Consider the following 19,489-nt stretch of genomic DNA (forward strand, 5'->3'; position numbering starts at 1 on the left):
CTTGAACACACTGATACCATTCTAGACCATCTCATTAGCACTATCATAGTTTATTCTCTTGGCATTAGATTCGTAATTTCTGAGAGTAACTTCAGATTAAATGAGATAATTAACATGGGGAAAATACTTAATGACTTTTCAGAAGTGAATAAATTGCTCATATCTCAAATGTTACTTTTTCTCTTTGGCAGAATGATCCATACTTTAATTATAAGATATTTGAGAAATTGCTAAAGGAGCCACAGAGGTAAAGCATTTTAGGTTTCCCAACAGAAAACACAAACTTCATAATTACATTCTAAAATCAAAAGTCTGTAGTTTAGAATAATCCTACAATTAATCCAAATACATTACTGAAAATGCTGCCAAATATGAAATATTATCAAATTAAGTCAAATGACAGACTAAACACACCTGTATATCTTTTCTAATCAAAATTTTAAATGGGATATTTTTAATAAAAAAGGCTAGAAATCAAAAAGGAATGCTACTAGCAATAAAATAAATATTGAGAAATTTCCCAAGGATAAAAAATAGGCAGGATTAGATCTATTAAGAAATTAGCAGATAAAACCACAGCCCATAGGAAAAGAACCAGAGAAGGGTGATTCTGAAGAAGCCATAAGCCCAGAGTCAAGTAACACAAGGAGAAGGAGGGGCTAAAACTGAGGATGACCAATTGAGGAGCTGGGAGGGACAGCTCTGTCCCCCACCTCCATTTGTGTTAGATGGTGACTTTCATTCAAAGGATAAAGCAGTTGAATATAGAGAAATATGGCAGCATGCTTCCGGTAGGTACAACCCTCACCAAAGACAGTAGATTATGTTGAAAACAACCAACAGGCAGAAGAGAGATTCTCATATAGAAAGATGACTAGACATTTAAAAACGAATAAAAACTGAAGGAAAGTAGCAAAATGAAAGAAAAGCCATCAAATCCAATAAAACAGAAAAATTAACGAGGGAAAGTGAATTAAAAACATAAACAAAATTAGAACTTAAAGTGTAATTAATATCAAAGAAATTCAAAAGCATATTGGATTTAAAAAACACAACTGCAGACATTAAAATTAAAATTTTGAGTAAGAGCTTAAAAGATGTGTTGAGAAACACAAGGGACAAACCAAAGTGCTAAAATATGGAAGCCAGTATCAAAATGAAGAATTCTTTCAGAAATGGATGAGCTTACCAATGAAGACTAAAGTTCAATTTTTTTAAACAGATTTATTTGAGAGAGAGAGAGAAAAAAAGAGAGACAGCACAAGTGTGTGTGAGAGTGGGGGGAAGGGCAGAGGGACAGAATCTCAAGCAGACTCCCTACTGAACAAGGAGCCTAAGGCAGGGCTCGATCCCATGACCCACGAGATCATGACCTGAGCCGAAATCACTTAAATGACTGAAGTACCCAGGCACTCCTGAAGTTCAATTTTTGAAAACCCTCATGTTTAAAAGTAGTTAGAAAATGTCCAATATATGATGGAGAAATGTTGAAAGGATTAGTATCCCAATATGTACCCAACATGTTACCATCTCTAAGACTCTTTTGCTTACCTACAATATATTTCCAAATTCTATCTATTCTTCAAGGATAAATTATGGAGCGATACCCTCTAAAACATCTTCCCAAATCAAATCTAATAAAAATAATTTCTCTTAAAAAATAAGTTTATTTTCACATGTTTTGTTTCTAGAAGCAATACATGTTTAATTTAAAATAGTAAGAAAGCAAAAAATTAAAAATACAAAGAACCAGAAAATATTTAAAGAGAAAAAGAAGACCCAAAGCTCAACTCTGGGTGCTTCACACAAGGAAAATCACTGCTAATCTTTTCAGAAACTTATGTTTGTCTTCTTGCTATGAATATACTCATACCTAATAACTGAAATTTCATTATGTTAAAATGAAGCACATACAAATCTTTCTTTTTATTTTCTCAGGGAGTACCAGAAATGTAGTGGGAATATATACAAATTTCGAGGACACTCCTGAAGGAAATAATTGGAAAAAGATAACCAAGAAGAATTATGGTTTAGAAGAAAAGATGTCAAAAATGGAACCATGGGACAGTTAATCAGAAGACATTCAGTTTTTTATTTACTCTCTTTCACTGATCTGTCAGTCAACCTTTGTACTAATATCATTTAATTTTATACTATGACTTTATATTTGTTTTTCATGTTTCTGCTTTATTCAATTAACTTTTTTTAGAAAAGATTTTATTTATTTATTTGAGAGAGAGAGAGAGTGACAGAGATAGGGAGAGAGAGCACAAGCCGGCAGGAGAGGGAGAAGCAGGCTCCCGCTGAGGAGGGAGCCTGACGTGGGGCTCAATCCCAGGACCCTGGGATCATGACCTGAGCCATGACCTGAGCCGAAGGCAGAAGCTTAATGACTGAGCCACCCAGGCACCCCTTCAATTAGTTTTTAAAAACCGCAACAATAAATACAATTCCCAAGGTATCTTTTGTAGTATTCCATACATTCCACAGTACTGTATAGTTTTTATTACTTTTTAAAATATCCTGCTTTTTGTAGTTCTAATTTCCTTTCTCTCACTAACAACTGTATGGGATGATTTTTAAATTTCCAAACGGTTTATAAATTTTATATTTGTTATTTGTAGTTTTGTGGTACTACAGTTAAAAAACGTCTATTTTATGGACTTTAATATTTCAAGGATTAGGTTATGGCTGAATTTTGAAGTGTTCCAAATATATTTGTTCATGTTCTATTACATCTTTCCTCATCCTTTTATCTTTTTTTTTTTTAAAGCAGGAAAAAAATCAAACAAAGTTTAATAACGTGTATCCATGAGAGAGACCCTGGAAAACAGGGTAAGTCCCCGGTGGCCACAGCCACCACCTTCTCCTATCTTTTTATCTTTACCCTTCTGTGTGTCAGTTAGGTTTTTTGCTTCAGTTTGTTTTTTAAATCAGCTTTACTGAGATACAACTTACATACAATAAAATTCACCAATTTTAAGTACAGAATTAAATGAATTTTGGTAAATGTATACAGACATATGACCACTACCATAATCACAATGTTAAACATTTCCATCACCCCACATGTTCTTGTACAAAGTCAGCCTCTAGTCCTCCACACCCTAGCCCCACTCAAGCACTCATGTGCTTTCTATCAAGATAGTTTGGTCTTGTCTAGAATTTCACATACATGGAATCATACAGTATAGAGCCTTTTGTGACCAGTTTCCTTCACTCAGCATAGAGCTTTGGAATTCATCCGTGTTGTTGCATCTGTAGTTTATTCCTTTTTATTGCTGAGCAGTATTCCAATGCATGGATACATACCTCATTTTATTTCTCCATACACTAATGAATGAACATTTATTTCTAATTTTGTACCATTACGTTTTCATTTCTCTTGCATAAACACCCAAGAATTACTGAGCTGTATGATAAGTAGATGTTTAACTTCTTAAGTATCTCCCAAACTGCTTCCCAAAGTGGCTGTACCATTTTGTATTCCCAAACGTTTAAGAGTTCCACTTACATAACATCCTTGTCAGCATCTGGCATTGTCAATTTTCATTTTTTAGCTGTTCCAATATGCATGTAATGGTATTTCATTATTGTTTTAAATTGCATTTCCCTAATTAGTAATGACACTGAAAATCTTTACACGTACTTACATGCTATCTGCATCTCTCCTTTGGTTAAGTGTTAAAATCTTTTGCCCATTTTCACCGGGTTATTTTCAAATCATTGAGTTCTAAGAGCATTCTTAAAATGTTCTACATACACTTTCTCAGTGTGTTGAAAATACCTTCTCCGAATCTATAGCCTATCTTTTCATTTTCTTAGCAATATTTTGAATTTTCACAAAGCCCAATTTACCTTTTTCTTTTATGATTCATGTTTTTGTATCCTGAGAAATCTATTCATAACCCAAGGTTACAAAGGTTTTATCCTGTTTTTTCTATAAGTCATATAATTTTAGCTCTTATGCTTAGATCTCTGATCGATTTCTATTTAATTTCTGAACATGATATGGTCATAGTTAATAATATTGCATATGGGTATCTGTTCCAGCATCATTTGTTGAAAAGATTGTCCTTTTTCTCACTCCTTGGCAAATTCTGGCACACCCTGGCAATTTTGTCACACCTTGGCAATTTTTGTCAAGAATCAATTAACCATATACATTTGGGTCTACTTCTAGATTCTGTACTACCGCCACTGACTTATATGTCTATCTTTACGACAATAACGGGCTGTCTTGGTTACTATAACTTTACATTGAGCTTTGAATCCAATAGTAAAATTCTTTCAACTTTCTTCTTCTTTTTCAAAACTGTTTTAGCTATTCTAGGTCCATTGCTTAAATTTCCAAGTAAATTTTATAATTAGATTTTCAATTCTTTTTTTTTTTTAAGATTTTATTTATTTATTTGACAGAGACACAGTGAGAGCAGGAACACAAGCAGGGGGAGTGGGAGAGGGAGAAGCAGGCTTCCCGCAGAGCAGGGAGCCCGAAGTGGGACTCGATCCCAGGACCCTGGGATCATGACCTGAGCCGAAGGCAGACGCTTAACGACTGAGCCACCCAGGTGCCCTAGATTTTCAATTCTTAAAAAAAATTCCCATAAGATTGTTCTGAAGAGTAACAGGATAGTTACTAAAAAACACTAAGAAAATCTTTCTGATTCCACAGTATATGCGTTCAATAAATGTTAGCAATTATTATCTTATGATTATTAGCTATACGTAAGAGTATGAACTCTGTGGCTATAGAGATATTTCTTATTTTTCTCAGTGAATTGGCTGACTTTTACCTTTTATCAAATTTATATAATTCAACAAATATTTACTGAGTCTTCTGTGTGCAGAGAATATTCTCTTTACTTGGGATGTCTTTTATCCCTTACAAGATCAGAATATCTTTCCATACTGGAAGATTACACCAGCCATTTCTATTTTTCTATTTTTAGTGTTTATTAATTTATTAACTTATTATTTATTAATTTAGAAATCATACACAGTAAGTCATGTGTATGTACCTCTGAGGGTACATAATTATCACCTACATGAACAAATTATTTTTTCAAAAATCACTAATACCCTGTTTCCAAGTAAAATATTATGGCTCTTCCCCTTATTTTTATATGATCACATGGTTTTTATTCAAATTCTTTGTACTGATTTACTGATGTTGACTGATAGCCAATTTATAAGATACTCTTTTTTAAAAATTATTTACTTGAGAGAGTGTGCGTGGGGGGGGGCGGGGAGAGGGAGAATCTTAAGGGCTCCATGCCCGACATAGGGCTTGATGTGGGGCTCGATCTCATGACCCTGAGATCATGACCTGAGCCAAAACCAAAAGTTGGACACTCAACTGACCAAGCCACCCAGGCGCCCCTATGCTATTCTTGAGTTCTCAGGGAGAAAACCTATTTGGCTGAGACAAAGTATTCTTTCAACATATGATTAAATTCAATTTGTTCATGTTTTATTTAAGCTTTTCGTTCTTTCAATATATTCATAATTGAGAAAATTCTGTTTCTTTTTAGATTTGTCTATATTTTTGCAAACTTTTAGTTTTAAACTTTAGGTCATTTTGTTTGATTTGTCAATGTTGCAAGCCAGACACCTGACATTTTAAAAATTTAGAGTCTGCTTTTTAAAATAGGAAGCTTAAAACTATTTACATTTATTTTCATGATTAAGAGTTTATTCTTTTTTTTTTTAAGATTTATTTGAGATAGAGGGTGCATGCACAGGGTGAGGGGCAGAGGGAGAGGGAAAGGGAGAATCTGAAGCACACTCCCTGCTGAGTGCAGAGACCAACCCAGGGCTCCATCTCACCACCGTGAGATCATGACCTGAGCTGAAAACAAGAGTCGGACACTTCACCAACTGAGCCACCCAGGCGCCCCTAAGAATTTATTCTTAAATTCCTTCTTTCATTACTTTTGTTCCTTTTAAAAAAATCTATTATTTGTTTTCTCTTGAGCACTAATGACTTTGAAAGTATTATAATCAATTTTACATATTACTGGTTTCACTTATTTTAAACTCCAGGATGAAGTAACTTCTGACTACACTTCAGGTAAAAGTAATATTTATACGACTCTTTTTCTCTGCAAGCTAGGAAAGCTTTGCCCAATGTTTGAGAACAATGTTTTTGTTATCTCACATTATTATATGTACATTATCTAATATAAATCTTCAGCAATTATTTTTGGCATAAATAATAAAGAAAGTTCTATATATCTAGCTGGTCTCAAAAGCCTCATGCAGACATATTTTCAGATCATAAATTCTCTGTTCTTCAATTTTTAATTTTGATTCATGTTTCTGGAAATGGTACTACATATTCAAATAATACACCTTCAGTAGTTTTCTTGTTTTCAGGGAGGGAACATTTGTAATAATTCTCTGTTAATTTGCATGTTCACTACCGACCTCACAAACAATTGACACTTAGGTGACCAGATTTCTTGTGATACAGTTTTTCCCTCAATACTGTGTAGATATCTTTTTTTGTCTTCTGGATTTAGTGTTTTCTGAGAGAAGCCTGGAATGCACTAGGTGTTTCTTTTTCTGTTGAGATACTTGCAAAATTAATTTTTCCCCTGAAATTAAAAAGTTCTAAATATAGTTACAGGTCATAAATTTTACCTGGAATGCAAGACGGACTCATCTCTTCCTAGATCTTTCTATTAATCTCAGGAAGGTTTTTTCATCATGTTCTTTCTACTGTTTCTGCTCCATTAGTACTAGTAATGGGAACACTAACTTACAGGTCTAGTATTTCTGTATGTCATTACTTATTTCATTTTCATTTTAGCCATTTCTTCTCATGGAAGAATGCCTCAAATTTATCTTCCTTATCACTAAATTATCTTCCTTATCACTATCTTCCTTATCACCATGGTACCAATTCTACTATTTTTGGCCTAAGATATAGTTTTTAAAAAGCAACTAAAGGCAGAACATGGAGAGACTGGTTTTAAATCTCCCTCACTCTACTGCTGGCTATATGGCTCTGGCAAACCATTTAACATCTTTGTTAAGTGGTTTTTCTGTTCTGATGTTTATAAAACCTCTCATGCAAAATAAGAGCCCCAATACCTATGTTTCATGATTAACATGAGAATCAGATATAGCATTTGCAAAATTCTTATCACAGTGCCTAACAGATTGTTGAAAAATAAGGTGAATCTGCCATCATTATGAATTCTCTTAGTACAGCCTTTTCCTTGCTTCCTTTTCTTACTTCAGCCTGCTTCCCTTCCAATCTCAGCCTGTTCTGTACATGTTTTTGTTCTGAAGAGGTCCCATCTCTTCATATGTTATTCAAAGAGGTCCTATTGGGTTGTGGTTAAGAGAATGGGTTCTGTAGTCAGACTGTTAAAAGAGTTTGAGTTCTGGTTCTGCCACTAACTGCAAATTTAGGCAAGGTTATTCAACCTCTCTGTGATCCAGTTTCCTCAACTATAAATGGAGATAAAACCTCATCATTTCGTTGTCATTAAAAACTAGGTAATATACATAAAACGTTTAGACGTGCTCGAAAGATAGGAAGCACTGTTATCTAGTAAATAAAAGCAGGTATTCCTCCTCTATTTCCTAAAGTAAATCATTTCAAAAATATTTTGTTTTCCTCTAAGTCCTCCAGGAATATTTCCCTTCTTTTGAGCTAAAAAATCTCTTCCTCAGTATTTTTTCCTAGGATACTTATCTGTGAATAAAAAAGGTTTGAATGGCCTGTGTACCAAAACAGGCTGGGCAGATTATGTTTAGTCACCTCACATGTGCGTGTTCCCAACATCTAAACTGGACAATGGGTAAATGGACGTCTCCTCTGCCCATTTTTTCGTTATCCATTTAATCGAGCATTCCTGGCCTAAACTGCATCTGGTTCATGCTTACAAAGCCAGTTCTATCAGTAAGAGAAAATATAAGGTTCTACTTTGACTGAGTCCATAAAAATATCCTCAGTTGTTTCGAGGGTTCTTTCTGTTTTTGTCCAATGTGTACCACGTTACCCAAGGGGAGGGCATATACCAATATGCAATGTCCCATCCTCCATATGCCACTATTCCCTTCCATACTCATACGTACCACCAGAAGAAGCGCATTATATAAAAGGGCAGCATTCACTATGGGAGACCGAATCTGCCCCTTTCTGTCAGTAGGTCTAAATTGGTAGGCAATAGTAAACTGGGGTACTACAAACCTCTCACAGGTGTGCAGTCGGATTCTGGCCAGTGCTAGTACTTATTTTTGCCTCACTTGAGAATATATACTATTACAACACTGATGACTGCCAGAGAGAATATGAGAATGAAGAGGTCGCACGGCAAAATTCAGAAGAGGGTAAAATTTGCTACAAGTAAATATAAGCTATATATAACTCATAAAACTCTTGCCAAAGAAATACTATGTACCAATTACCAGAACATGCATGAAGTTATTTGTGCCTGTGTGTGTGTGTGTGTGTGTGTATGTACATAACAGATTATGGTCAAAGGAGTAAAAGGTCCAAGTAATATAGCAAAACAGGTCTGAAGAGTGAATAGTACATTAACTGTGGATATTATTACAGACTCTTTATAATACTCTGGAATCAAGTCGTAGTCAATTGCTGATTTGTTCAGCACTGTTCTGAGTTCTGCATTTTTAATCTCTTCAACTGTGCTGTCAAAAATTGTCATTTGCGGGCGCCTGGGTGGCTCAGTCGGTTAAGCGACTGCCCTCGGCTCAGGTCATGATCCTGGAGTCCCGGGATCGAGTCCCGCATCGGGCTCCCTGCTCGGCAGGGAGCCTGCTTCTGCCTCTGACCCTCCCCCCTCTCATGTGCTCTCTCTCTCTCATTCTCTCTCTGTCAAATAATAAATAAAATCTTTATAAAAAAAATAAATAAAGTTTCATTGGGCACCTGGGTGGCTCAGTTGGTTGAGCGACTGCCTTCGGCTCAGGTCATGATCCTGGAGTCCCGGGATCGAGTCCCACATCAGGCTCCCTGATCAGCAGGGGGTGTGCTTCTCCCTCTGCCCTCTTCCCTCTTGTGCTCTCTGTCTCTCATTCTCTCTCTCTCAAATAAATAAATAAAATCTTTAAAAAAAACCCCAAAAAACAAAAAACAAAAAACAAAACCAATGTCGGGGCGTCTGGGTGGCTCGGTCGTTAAGCGTCTGCCTTCGGCTCAGGTCATGATCCCAGGGTCCTGGGATTGAGCCCCGCATTGGGCTCCCTGCTCAGCGGGGAGCCTGCTTCTGCCTCTGACCCTCCCCCCTCTCATGTGCTCTCTCTCTCTCATTCTCTCTCTGTCAAATAATAAATAAAATCTTTATAAAAAAAATAAATAAAGTTTCATTGGGCGCCTGGGTGGCTCAGTTGGTTAAGCGACTGCCTTCGGCTCAGGTCATGATCCTGGAGTCCCGGGATCGAGTCCCACATCGGGCTCCCTGCTCGGCGGGGAGCCTGCTTCTCCCTCTGACCCTCCCCTCTCTCATGTGCTCTCTCTCATTCTCTCTCTCTCAAATAAATAAATAAAATCTTTAAAAAAAAAAATTGTCATTTGAAAGTGTACCTCAAGTACAAAGATAATTACTGCCTTCAGATTCCACTGATTTCTCCTGGTTCTGCTGGGTAGAATCAGATCAATCAGTCTAAATAAAAACAAGCCACTGAATATCTGAAGTAACGTATTACTCCCTAAGTTCTTCACAATTCTGGGTTAAAAATCCTGATTGTCTTTAAAAATGTGTAACACATTGGCCAGTTGAGTTTGCCCATTCTCTCACCACTCTCATCAGTTTGGCTAGATTATTTCGGTAGCACAGCACTGAAGACTGAACTCAGTACCCCAAGAGTCATGTGGATTCTAACGTAAGCTTTATTTTACCATGTGCTATTGACTCTGACATAGATTTACTATTTTCAATTTCCAAAGTTCCTCAGAGTTTTAATATGAAAGTCATAATCTCATGTAGATACAGAAGTTATCATTACCAAATGATCGATTACTCACTGCAATTTTATCTCCAGATTTGCCAATTTTTTTCTTCAGTTTTTTTCTTTCGTGAATGAGCTCATGGTGGGTCTTAAGCAATTCCTCAAAGCGAACTTTGGTTTTTACTTTGGCTTCACTCTCCACTGCAAAGATAAAGACTCCTGTCATTTTCTAAACAATTCTATTATAGCAGGTATCTGCATTATTATTATGTTAAAGAACACAGTCTTGTAAATACCTACATGAGTTCTTCAGCTACTTTAGAACTGACCAGTCCTTCCTTCTTAAAAACTTTTCTTTTGGCTTTGGTGACACCACACTCATCTGAATCCCTCTTACATTTTGGGATACTCCCTTTAAAAGTTTCCCATACTAAGTTAACTTTCTACTTGTGACTCACAGTAGCATCTACCACTGTTACGTGGCCTTAACCAACTTACTTAACAACTCTAAACTTCATCTTCATTATCTGTAAAATCAGAATAATCCTATGTCAAAGACCATTTGCATGAAGAATGGCTAACACTTAGTTAGCTAAGCAATAATCAGCATTCAATAAATACGAAAAGCTGAAAGTTATTTTTTCCTTTAAAACATAAGTCAGATCATGTTATTCCCTTGCTTAAGACCTTGCCAGTTTCCCACTTCACTTAGGACAAAATAAAATGAGTCCTTCACATGCCCTACAGGGTTCTCACTTCCTCGCCTGCCTACCTCTACAGCTTGAATCCAAGAGAAACAGCCCCTTAGATCCCTGTATTCTAGCCATTCTGTCCTTCTTCTCACTCCTCCATCAGAATAAGCACCTTTCCATGTGAAGCTGCTTCTACCTGCTGCAAACTTCTTGATAAGGAAAATGGAGAATCAGGCACCCGTGTGGCTCCCAAGGATGGGCTGAAGCCGGGTTCTAGGCCTCTCAAAGCTTTAGATGGGAGATCTCAGGTTTCAACACCACGTGTAGGCAAAATGTTTGATGCTCAAGCAGCCTTACCTAAAGTTGCCAGAAAGGCTTTGGGAACTGTCAAGATGGCCACAGAAAACTCAGTAAAGACTAATGGATCTCTCAAACAGAACTTCTCAGCTACTCGTGTTAAGGTGCCTATTCAAATGTTGCCTCTAAAGTGGAACCTTTCCTGACAATCTCATCTAAATTTCCCCGTTCCTCACATAGCAGACTGTTCTTTTTCTTCACAGCCACCTACCACAGCTTGAAACTATATAATTATTTGTGTATCTACACAAATAAATATATTATCTCTGTCTCTCCCACTATACTATGCTACCATCCCTACTACCATCATGAGATCTAGCATAGAGTACCTACTAATAAACATGTTTTAATGCTGAATAAATGCTGAATGAATGGATGAATGCCCCAGAGCAGATGTTGGCAAATTACTGCCTGCAGGACAGTCATCTACTTTTATACTTAAAAGTTTATTGAAATACAGCCATGCCCACTCTGTTAAGAATTCTTATGGATGCTTTTATGCTTCAATGGCAGACATGAGCAGTTACAGCAGAGAATAAACCTAAAATATTTACGAGCTTTCCCTTTAGGAAAAAGTTTGCCAATACCTGCTTTAGAGTAAACTGTCCATTTCGATGATAAAGAATAAAAACTAACCATATGTTGTAATGATTATTTACCTGCTCCAGTGGAGTCCCAAACTGCCATCCATTAAATACATACTAGCCTTAATAGCTAACATTAAATAGAAAATTGATAAAGAAATAAAAAAATAAAATAAATAGAAAATAAATAGAAAACTGAATACCAAACTATTAAATATCTAAATGTAATATTTGGTTAATGTATTCATTAATAGGTCAAAGAACCCCTTAAAATAATTCAAACTTTAAAATAAATAAGCAAATAAAATGTATGGCATATATAAATTTCATAAAAGTCTTACCAGTGGGCATATCTCAGTTTTATGGAGAGCATCCAGCTGTAATGCAAAGCAATGACTCAATCAGGATCCTATTAAAACAAAGAGAGTTTATTTGTAGTATGGAATTTGCAAATAAAAATTACAAAACATTTTTCACACAAGATTATGTGATGATTTGTCCACTACCTCATCAGGTTTATAGCAATTAAGCTAAGTTCTCTTATCCAGTCTTATGCATATGACTTAAATACATTGGGATCAGTTTAGAGTCTGAAAAAAAGTAAAGAAAACTGGATATTTGAATAAAATATTTATATATTTGAAACAAAAACTTTTTAAAAATCTTTAAAGGCAGTTAATATGTACTTGATGTGTTAAAGCACTTTTAAAAGTGTTTTAAGTAAAAAATAAACATTTCAATGTACTTTTAAGAAAACAAACTCCACCCCAGAATTGACTTTCCCAAGAGCATACGCTTTTATATTAGTAAAGTATGCTTGTGGGTAGCATATTTACAGATAATGAATTTGAACATTTTTGTACCTTCCACTAAAAATGTTGCAACAACAGAGAAGGTTAAGCACAAGCACTTGTACCATCTTTCTCAAATAAGTATCTGGATATGTATTATTATATATCAAAACCAGGGATAAACTCAGTATATGTATTCCTGAATTTCCAATTTTACTTAAAGATGAGGGTGTATGTCCACAACAAACATATTAATTTCCACATAAGAACACAATATTCACACATTTTTAAGAATAAAACTGAAGACTGTAAAAAAAAAAAAAAGAAAGAAAAACATAATTTGAGTTGGCTGAGCAATTATCTGTTAAAGCTCCAGATCCCTGGGGATGCACCTTCATGTTCCTCTAATATTATGGGTACTTCTGAGAAAAAATGCTAAAAAGGTTAAAAATGATTATACACATATATCTGATTATGTGGATTAACTTATATAATAATTTTCTGGTACACCAACAAAATAGATATCACTGAATTCACACAGTAAAGACTCCTATGCTTTATGGATGGGAGCCCAAATGTAGTCTTCCTATAGGTACAGATCTAATAAATTTGGTCACGTACTTTCCAATCTACCCCAAATTAGAAAAGAGAGAAGATGTAAAGGCAAGTGCATCAGTAACTAAAACCTGACAGCACATAAGCAGAAAAAAAATATAAAGCAAATAATGACTTAATATTTATATATTCCATGGCCATTCAATATAGAGGAAAACAGCTGAACTACATGACTATGAGCCATTAAGAAAAGGCTTACGTATATTCAGCTTGACCTGTTTTCCATTAAACAAAAAGTTTATGGTATTCTAGACATTTCAGAAAGAGTAAGTAAAAACAAGGCAGGACAAAGAGTCCAGGATGATTCTCATTTTCTGGAAGTAGAATACTTAGGCCCCCAGTAGTAGCATTTATTGGAATACAGGACAAGTATAGTGGAGAAGTTTAAAACCCAAGTCTTAGAATTAGTCTCAAATAGTTAATTGTGTGACCTTAGGCATTTGTTTCCTCATCTGTAAAATCAGTCTACCAGTGCATATTCAAAAGGCTGTTATAAGGGTTAAATGATTTAAAATAATGCCCCAGTAAACTTCTGTTACGATGGTAATAGAGACTTGTGGGAACACTCAGTGAGCTTATGGGGCATATTGAGCTGGGTATCTGAGGGGCACTAACCAGCTATAAGCATTGGCTTCACTGTCAGATCCCTAGATTCAAATCCCAGTTCTACCTGCCAGTAAATTAATCTCTGGACCTCCATTTCCTAAGCTTTCAAAAGGGAATTATAATACTAAATCATTCATAAGGTTTTGGTAAAGATTAAATGAGACTATCCAAATAAAACACTTAGCACAATGCCTAGAACATGGCAAGCCCTTAGAAAATGACAGCTATTATCACTGTATATATAAATACATGTTTGTATGTATAATCAGGTTGTATTTGGTAGGCAATAGAATATAGTAATCCAACACGGAGAACTAGGCTGAAGATTTGAGAACTAGGCTTTATATTTATGATGCTTTCAGGGGAAAAAGTGCCAAAGACAGAATTCCGGAAGCCCAAAAATAAAGTAAAAAGACATCAAAGAGATAGATGAAAGCTAGGGGAGAGAAATAACCAAGGGAAAGAGGTTTATTTGTTTTTTTTTGTTGTTGCTGTTAGAGAGGGACAGAGAGAGTATGAGTGGGGGGAGGGGTAGAGGGAGAAGGGGAGGGAGAGAGAATCTCAGGCAGGCTCCATGCTGGATCCTACAACCCTGAGATCACGAGCTAAGTGGAAATCAAGAGTCAGCCACTTAACCAAATGAGCTGCCCAGGTGCCCTTCAAGGAAAAAGTTTTAACAAAGAAGTTTTCTATCACTGTGTGGTACCAAGCATGCTGCAAATTGTGAAGAGTGTCCACTGGATCTGCAGGGCAGACAGGAAGTCACATGTTTGCAAAGCTGTTTGTGAAGGGGCAGAAATCGGGTGGCCACAGGTGGACAAATGAATGGAAGGTGAGACCTGTAGAAGAAACATGGGGATAATTCTTTCTACAAATCTGCTTCCAAGTGTCTTCCCCCACCCTCAAAGGCAGTGACATGATGCAGCAGCTTTGAGGGATAAAAAGACTATGGAAAGATTTTACTTTTTTTCTTAAGACTGTTTCCATGCTTCTATCACCTTATCCTTTTAAAAAATAAATCATCCTCTTCATTGCAAGCAGAAGAAATTACCTAAAATACAAACGTGATGGTATCATTTCTTTGTTTAAATCTCTTCACTAGATTTTAATAACCCACTGGAAAAAATAGGAAGTCCTTACCATTGGGGTTCAAGGCTACTTATGAAATGACTCCTTCTCCAGCCACATTTCCACACACATTCTGAATTCTAACCATGTGAAACTACTTACAGGCCTTCAATTGTGCCAAATGCCTTCTTGCCTTTGTACCATTACACACACTCCTCTCTCTCCTGAGAAATGCCCTTCTTCTGTCACTCCAACAAACTCCTAACTATCCTTTAACGCTAAATGCAGATGGTATCTTCTCTGGGAGCACTCTAACCTTAAGGGGTGGTTAAATACTTCTCTGTGCTCCCACAGTGCCTTGAGCTTCATACCTCCCTCTCTACCTCAGTCCTTTATTTTCACCCTGGTAAAACGTTCTATGACCCAGGAAATTAAAATGGTACCTACTTTATTGTAGGGAGAAAAGGAAATACCGAAAAGCAAAGTGATCAGCACAGTGGCTGGCACACTATAGGTGCTCAGTAAAATTACTTTAGGTCTATTATTATAGCACTAAAAAATAAGCGTGCAATAAATAAAATACATAAAGTAAATTTCATATTCACATTATTTACTATTACTCAGTAGTTCAATGCACAGTTGAACAAACACTAATACTACTTAATACAGCAAACACATTACAGAAATAATCATTTCCAAACATTAATGTGTCCCATAGCAAATACATTATAGAATTAATGACTAATATTTGATTAGTAACATCATTGGCAAAAATAAGGTCAAACCTAAAATGACATCCTTGAGTCTCATATATACCATTATTATTTTTTTTTTAAAGATTTTATTTATTTATTAGAGAGAGAGAGAGCGAGAGAGGGAACACAAGCAGGTGGAGTGGGAGAGGGAGAAGCAGGCTTCCCGCTGCGCAGGGAGCCCGATGCGGGGCTCGATCCCAGGACCCTGGGCTCACGACCTGAGCCGAAGCCAGACGCTTAACGACTGAGCCACCCAGGCGCCCTCATATATACCATTATTTTAAAGATTCTCCCTCACAAACCCTTTTATAGGAGCTGCTAAGAAATAATAGTAAAATTAACTGCACTACGTTTCATTTTTCTTTTTCTTTAAACATCTGGTTTTCGGCCAATAAATGTCTAAAGATCAAGGGGGGAAGAAGCAGAGGCTTGGATAATTCACCCTTTAACTGAATTTTATAGCATAGGAAAAAAAAAACTAACAAAAACCCTGTAACATAATTCAACTGATAAATCAAGATACTCTCCATATATAAACAAGATTCTAAATACGGTTTTAAAAAATGTTGGTATTTGGATTTTTCAAATATTTTTAGAAATTTCCCAGACTTCTCAGAACGAGCAATCTTTTCCCTGAATCTCCAAGCAGTAAGAGCAACAGTTAATGCAACAGGTGAAAAAATTGTTAGCATCGTTTTCTCAAAAAGTAAAAGCCATACACTCCAGCGAGTATATGTTTCCACAGTAATGCTGAAATATAGCACAACCATTGGCAGCGATTCTAAATAGTGTACTTTTTTTCTATTTGTATACATATCGAAATGACCCTTATAAACGTAAACACATTGATCACCTTTTCTCGGATGTAATTAAGAAGGCATTTCACAGGTTCGAGATTCAGCACCAAGTTGACACCCTAAAAGGAAATAAACGTACTTAGTGCGTATCTGAGTTAAATGCTTTCAAGCCAGACTCCGGAGTGGGAAAGGCAAAGATTGCATTCCCTCCACGGTGGATCTGGACACCGCGCTGAGCACTCATGAGACAGGAGCCCAGGGAAGGGAGCGGGAAAGTACTTAGAGGTATTGATTAAAAATTACATCCCCCCGCTCGGCGGCACCCGGCGGGTCAGCCTGCGGCGGCCCCACCCCGCGGCGCACCGCCCCCGCGCCCTCGGACCCCGGCAGTCCCCCAAGCCACCGCCCCCTCTGAGAGGGCCGGGGCACGCCAAGCTCCCGGCCCGGGCTCCCGCCACCAGCAGGCCTGCAGCGTACTCACGGAGAACGTAGCCCACAGCGGCCGACAGTCAGTCCCGCCCGACCCGACGCCGGGACTGCGCGAAGCGGCTCCTCGCGCCGAGCGGGGCGGGAGCCAGGCACCCGCGTAGCCAGCCTAGCCGCCAGCCTCTCCGGCTCTGAGAGCGGACCGGCTGCCGCAGTGCGGGCAGCGCGCCGCCCGCTGACGTCAGCGCCTGCCTACGCCACCGTTCCCACGACAACCGAAGCGGCCCGAGCTCCCGGTCTGGACCGCTGCCCAGCCGCGACGCCCCTCCGCGGCCCCGCCCCGCGCCTCCTACGCCGGGGCCTCGAGCTCCCGCAGTGCGGCGCCTGCGGAGGTGGTGCGCGCGCCCCGCCCGCGGGCCTTCAGACTAGGGCCGGGCACGCGCTCTGGCGGCCGCGCGCGGGACTCCTCGTGCCCGTGTAGGAAGCGCGAGGCCGCGGCCCTCCGAAGAAAGAATCTCTCGCCCCCGAGCGCCAGGGAGCCCTGCGAATGCGTAGGGTCTGAACCCATCTGGTCGTCACCCCCGAAGAAGCGTTCTGTCTCTCAGAACTGTAGCCAGCGCTGGAAAAAAAAAAACGAGAGGGGGCAGAGACAGGGAGGCAGTCGTGAAACCCGCCGAGGCCGAGAAACATGAATGAGGCAAAGCAGCAGGCACGTCACCGCCCAAGCGATCGCGCCCACAACGTGAAACATTCTTTTAAACGCGGAGAATGGAGTTGTACTACAGACCAAACCTTAAGGAAAAAAATGTTCATAATTCGTGCGGCGCTGAGTTATCTCGCTATGTGTTTGAAACAGAAGAAAATGAAAACCCGCACCCAGTGCCTCCCCCCACTTTCTAATTTCTGCCACAGGCGCCATTTTTAGCTCTGAGTCACCAGGGATGGAAAAATACTAGACAGGTCCCTCCCCCAACTCTTGAATTTCCTGCAGTTGTAGTCGTACACCGCGCTATAACCTGTTGCTTAGTTTGCAAAGTGAGAGCGTTATGTATATTTCTTTAGAGGCCAGCTTTTCTATTTATATTAGCATCATATTTCATTTTCTTTCTCCAAATCCTATGAGAATTCCATGAGACATTATCAATCCAATGCATCTTAAACCGAACTGTTCAACTTTCCACCTAGAACCTACTCCCGTTTCTGGATTTCTGTTTTGGTTTAAGCCACCACCGTCCTCCCAGTGTTGTAAATACCTGTAGAGCATCCTAAATGCCTCTTACAACAAATTATGTCCATTCTACTCTTTTAACACCCCCAGTGTATAGCCTATCCAACTTGACTCCGGCTGCCTCATACCAGCCTTCATTACTTCTATTATTTATTGTGTGATGGCCTCTTTACCAGTCCCCTGACTCCAGTTTTGATTCCAGAATGCCATCCTCCATACTGCTACCAGAATGACTTCACTAAAAATGTAAATGACTGATAATGTCACTGTCCTGAAAATTCTTCAAAGGATTATCTGTAAAAGAAAATTTAGTTACTTTGCCTAGGATATAAGACACTCCAACTGCCTGGCTAGTTTCTTCTCTCATTGCCTCCTTTCAATGTTATGCTTCAGCAATACTGAATTATGTGTACCATGCAAAACAATCCATAACCTCTCATGCCCCCTTTCTTGTACATATTGTCTCCCCTCTCTGAAAAATCTCTTTTTGTAAACTCCTACACCTCCACATCTCAACCCAAATGTTGTCTATACTTTGACTCCATCTATTTTGTTTTTCCCCTAACGTCCTCTGCTAAAGAGATGTAAGGAGCAATGAGCAGGTACTGCCTAGATCTTGGTTTCTAAACACCATTTTCTACTAAAAGGAACTAGAGCCTCTTGGGGAAATGACTGATTCAGAACAGGAACAGGGGAAGTACATGAGCCCGAAAAATCTTGTTGCACCAGAAACTAAAGAAGTTTTTACAGAATGATGGAACATAAGAAAGGGACACAGAAACCAGCTTGAAAGAGCCTCCATTTGCCACATCTGGGTCAATCTGAGCACCACTATAATAATAGATTATGATCTGAATAAAATAGGAATACTTGAGTCTATACTGAAATAAATACATGAATGTTTTTTAAATTGGCATAAATAAATGCTCTTTCTTATATTAGATTCCTAACTAATAAATGTAGAAGGAATGTATAGATAGAAATATCACCATTTGGCAACTATTGTAATAAAAATGGATTCAGCCAAGAATCATCAATGTATGCTAGAACTAGAGGGTGAAAGTTTTAAGAGAAACATTATAGTCTCAAAGTATCTCCTGGCCAAATACTAATTATGAAGGGAAAAATAGAAACTTGACAGTGCAGAAATCTGGCACTGGTGAGCAAAGTTACCATCCCCAGTAATAGGACAAATGACAAATCAGCATTGTATGCCACCTGGTAAGAGACAATTAGAACGCACTTGTGATACTCCTGCCAAAAATGCATAAGGAAGAATCTAATCATGAGGGAGGATCAGACAACCTCAAATTAAGGAAATTGTACAAAATTATAGATCTTTATGCTTTAAAAGTTTGTCAAGGTCACGAAAGACAAAGGAACAACTAAAGAACTTTTTCAGATTGTAGGAGACTAAAGAGACATGACAATTAAATGGAACATATGACCCTGCATTGGATCCTTTTTCTTTTAAGGATATTATTGGGACAACTGACAAAATTTGAATTGGGTCTGTGGACTAGATGGCATTTTAACAAAGTGAATTTCCTGATTTTGATGACTATAGTCTGGTAATGTAGGGGTTACCTTTGTTTCTAGAAAATACACTGAAATATTTAAAGATAATGAAGCTTCATGTCTGC

At 38.1% G+C, this 19,489-nt stretch overlaps 1 protein-coding gene across 13 annotated transcripts in view; it reads right to left on the reverse strand.

Annotated features, from left to right (window-relative positions):
- Window positions 1-16,927, reverse strand: part of AHI1 (Abelson helper integration site 1) — a 227,252-nt gene extending 210,325 nt beyond the window's left edge. For 5 of the 13 annotated variants that reach the window (XR_004676571.1, XR_004676570.1, XR_004676572.1 and 2 more), the window contains exons 1-4: window positions 16,674-16,922; window positions 16,249-16,311; window positions 11,902-11,969; window positions 10,004-10,128 (exon numbers count right to left, since the gene is read on the reverse strand). Coding sequence is in view for 9 of the 13 variants with exons in the window: in XM_034990731.1 (XP_034846622.1) it covers window positions 10,004-10,128; window positions 11,902-11,911 (135 nt within the window). In the remaining 4 variants the exon portion in view is untranslated. The other 8 variants (XR_004676573.1, XM_034990730.1, XM_034990733.1 and 5 more) reach the window with 4 other exon arrangements.
- Window positions 16,928-19,489: the final 2,562 nt, after the last annotated feature.

The sequence above is a fragment of the Mirounga leonina genome, unplaced genomic scaffold (genome assembly GCF_011800145.1).
Source record: "Mirounga leonina isolate KUSES-001 unplaced genomic scaffold, KU_Mleo_1.0 Mir_53, whole genome shotgun sequence".
In the NCBI taxonomy this organism is placed as follows: domain Eukaryota; kingdom Metazoa; phylum Chordata; class Mammalia; order Carnivora; family Phocidae; genus Mirounga; species Mirounga leonina.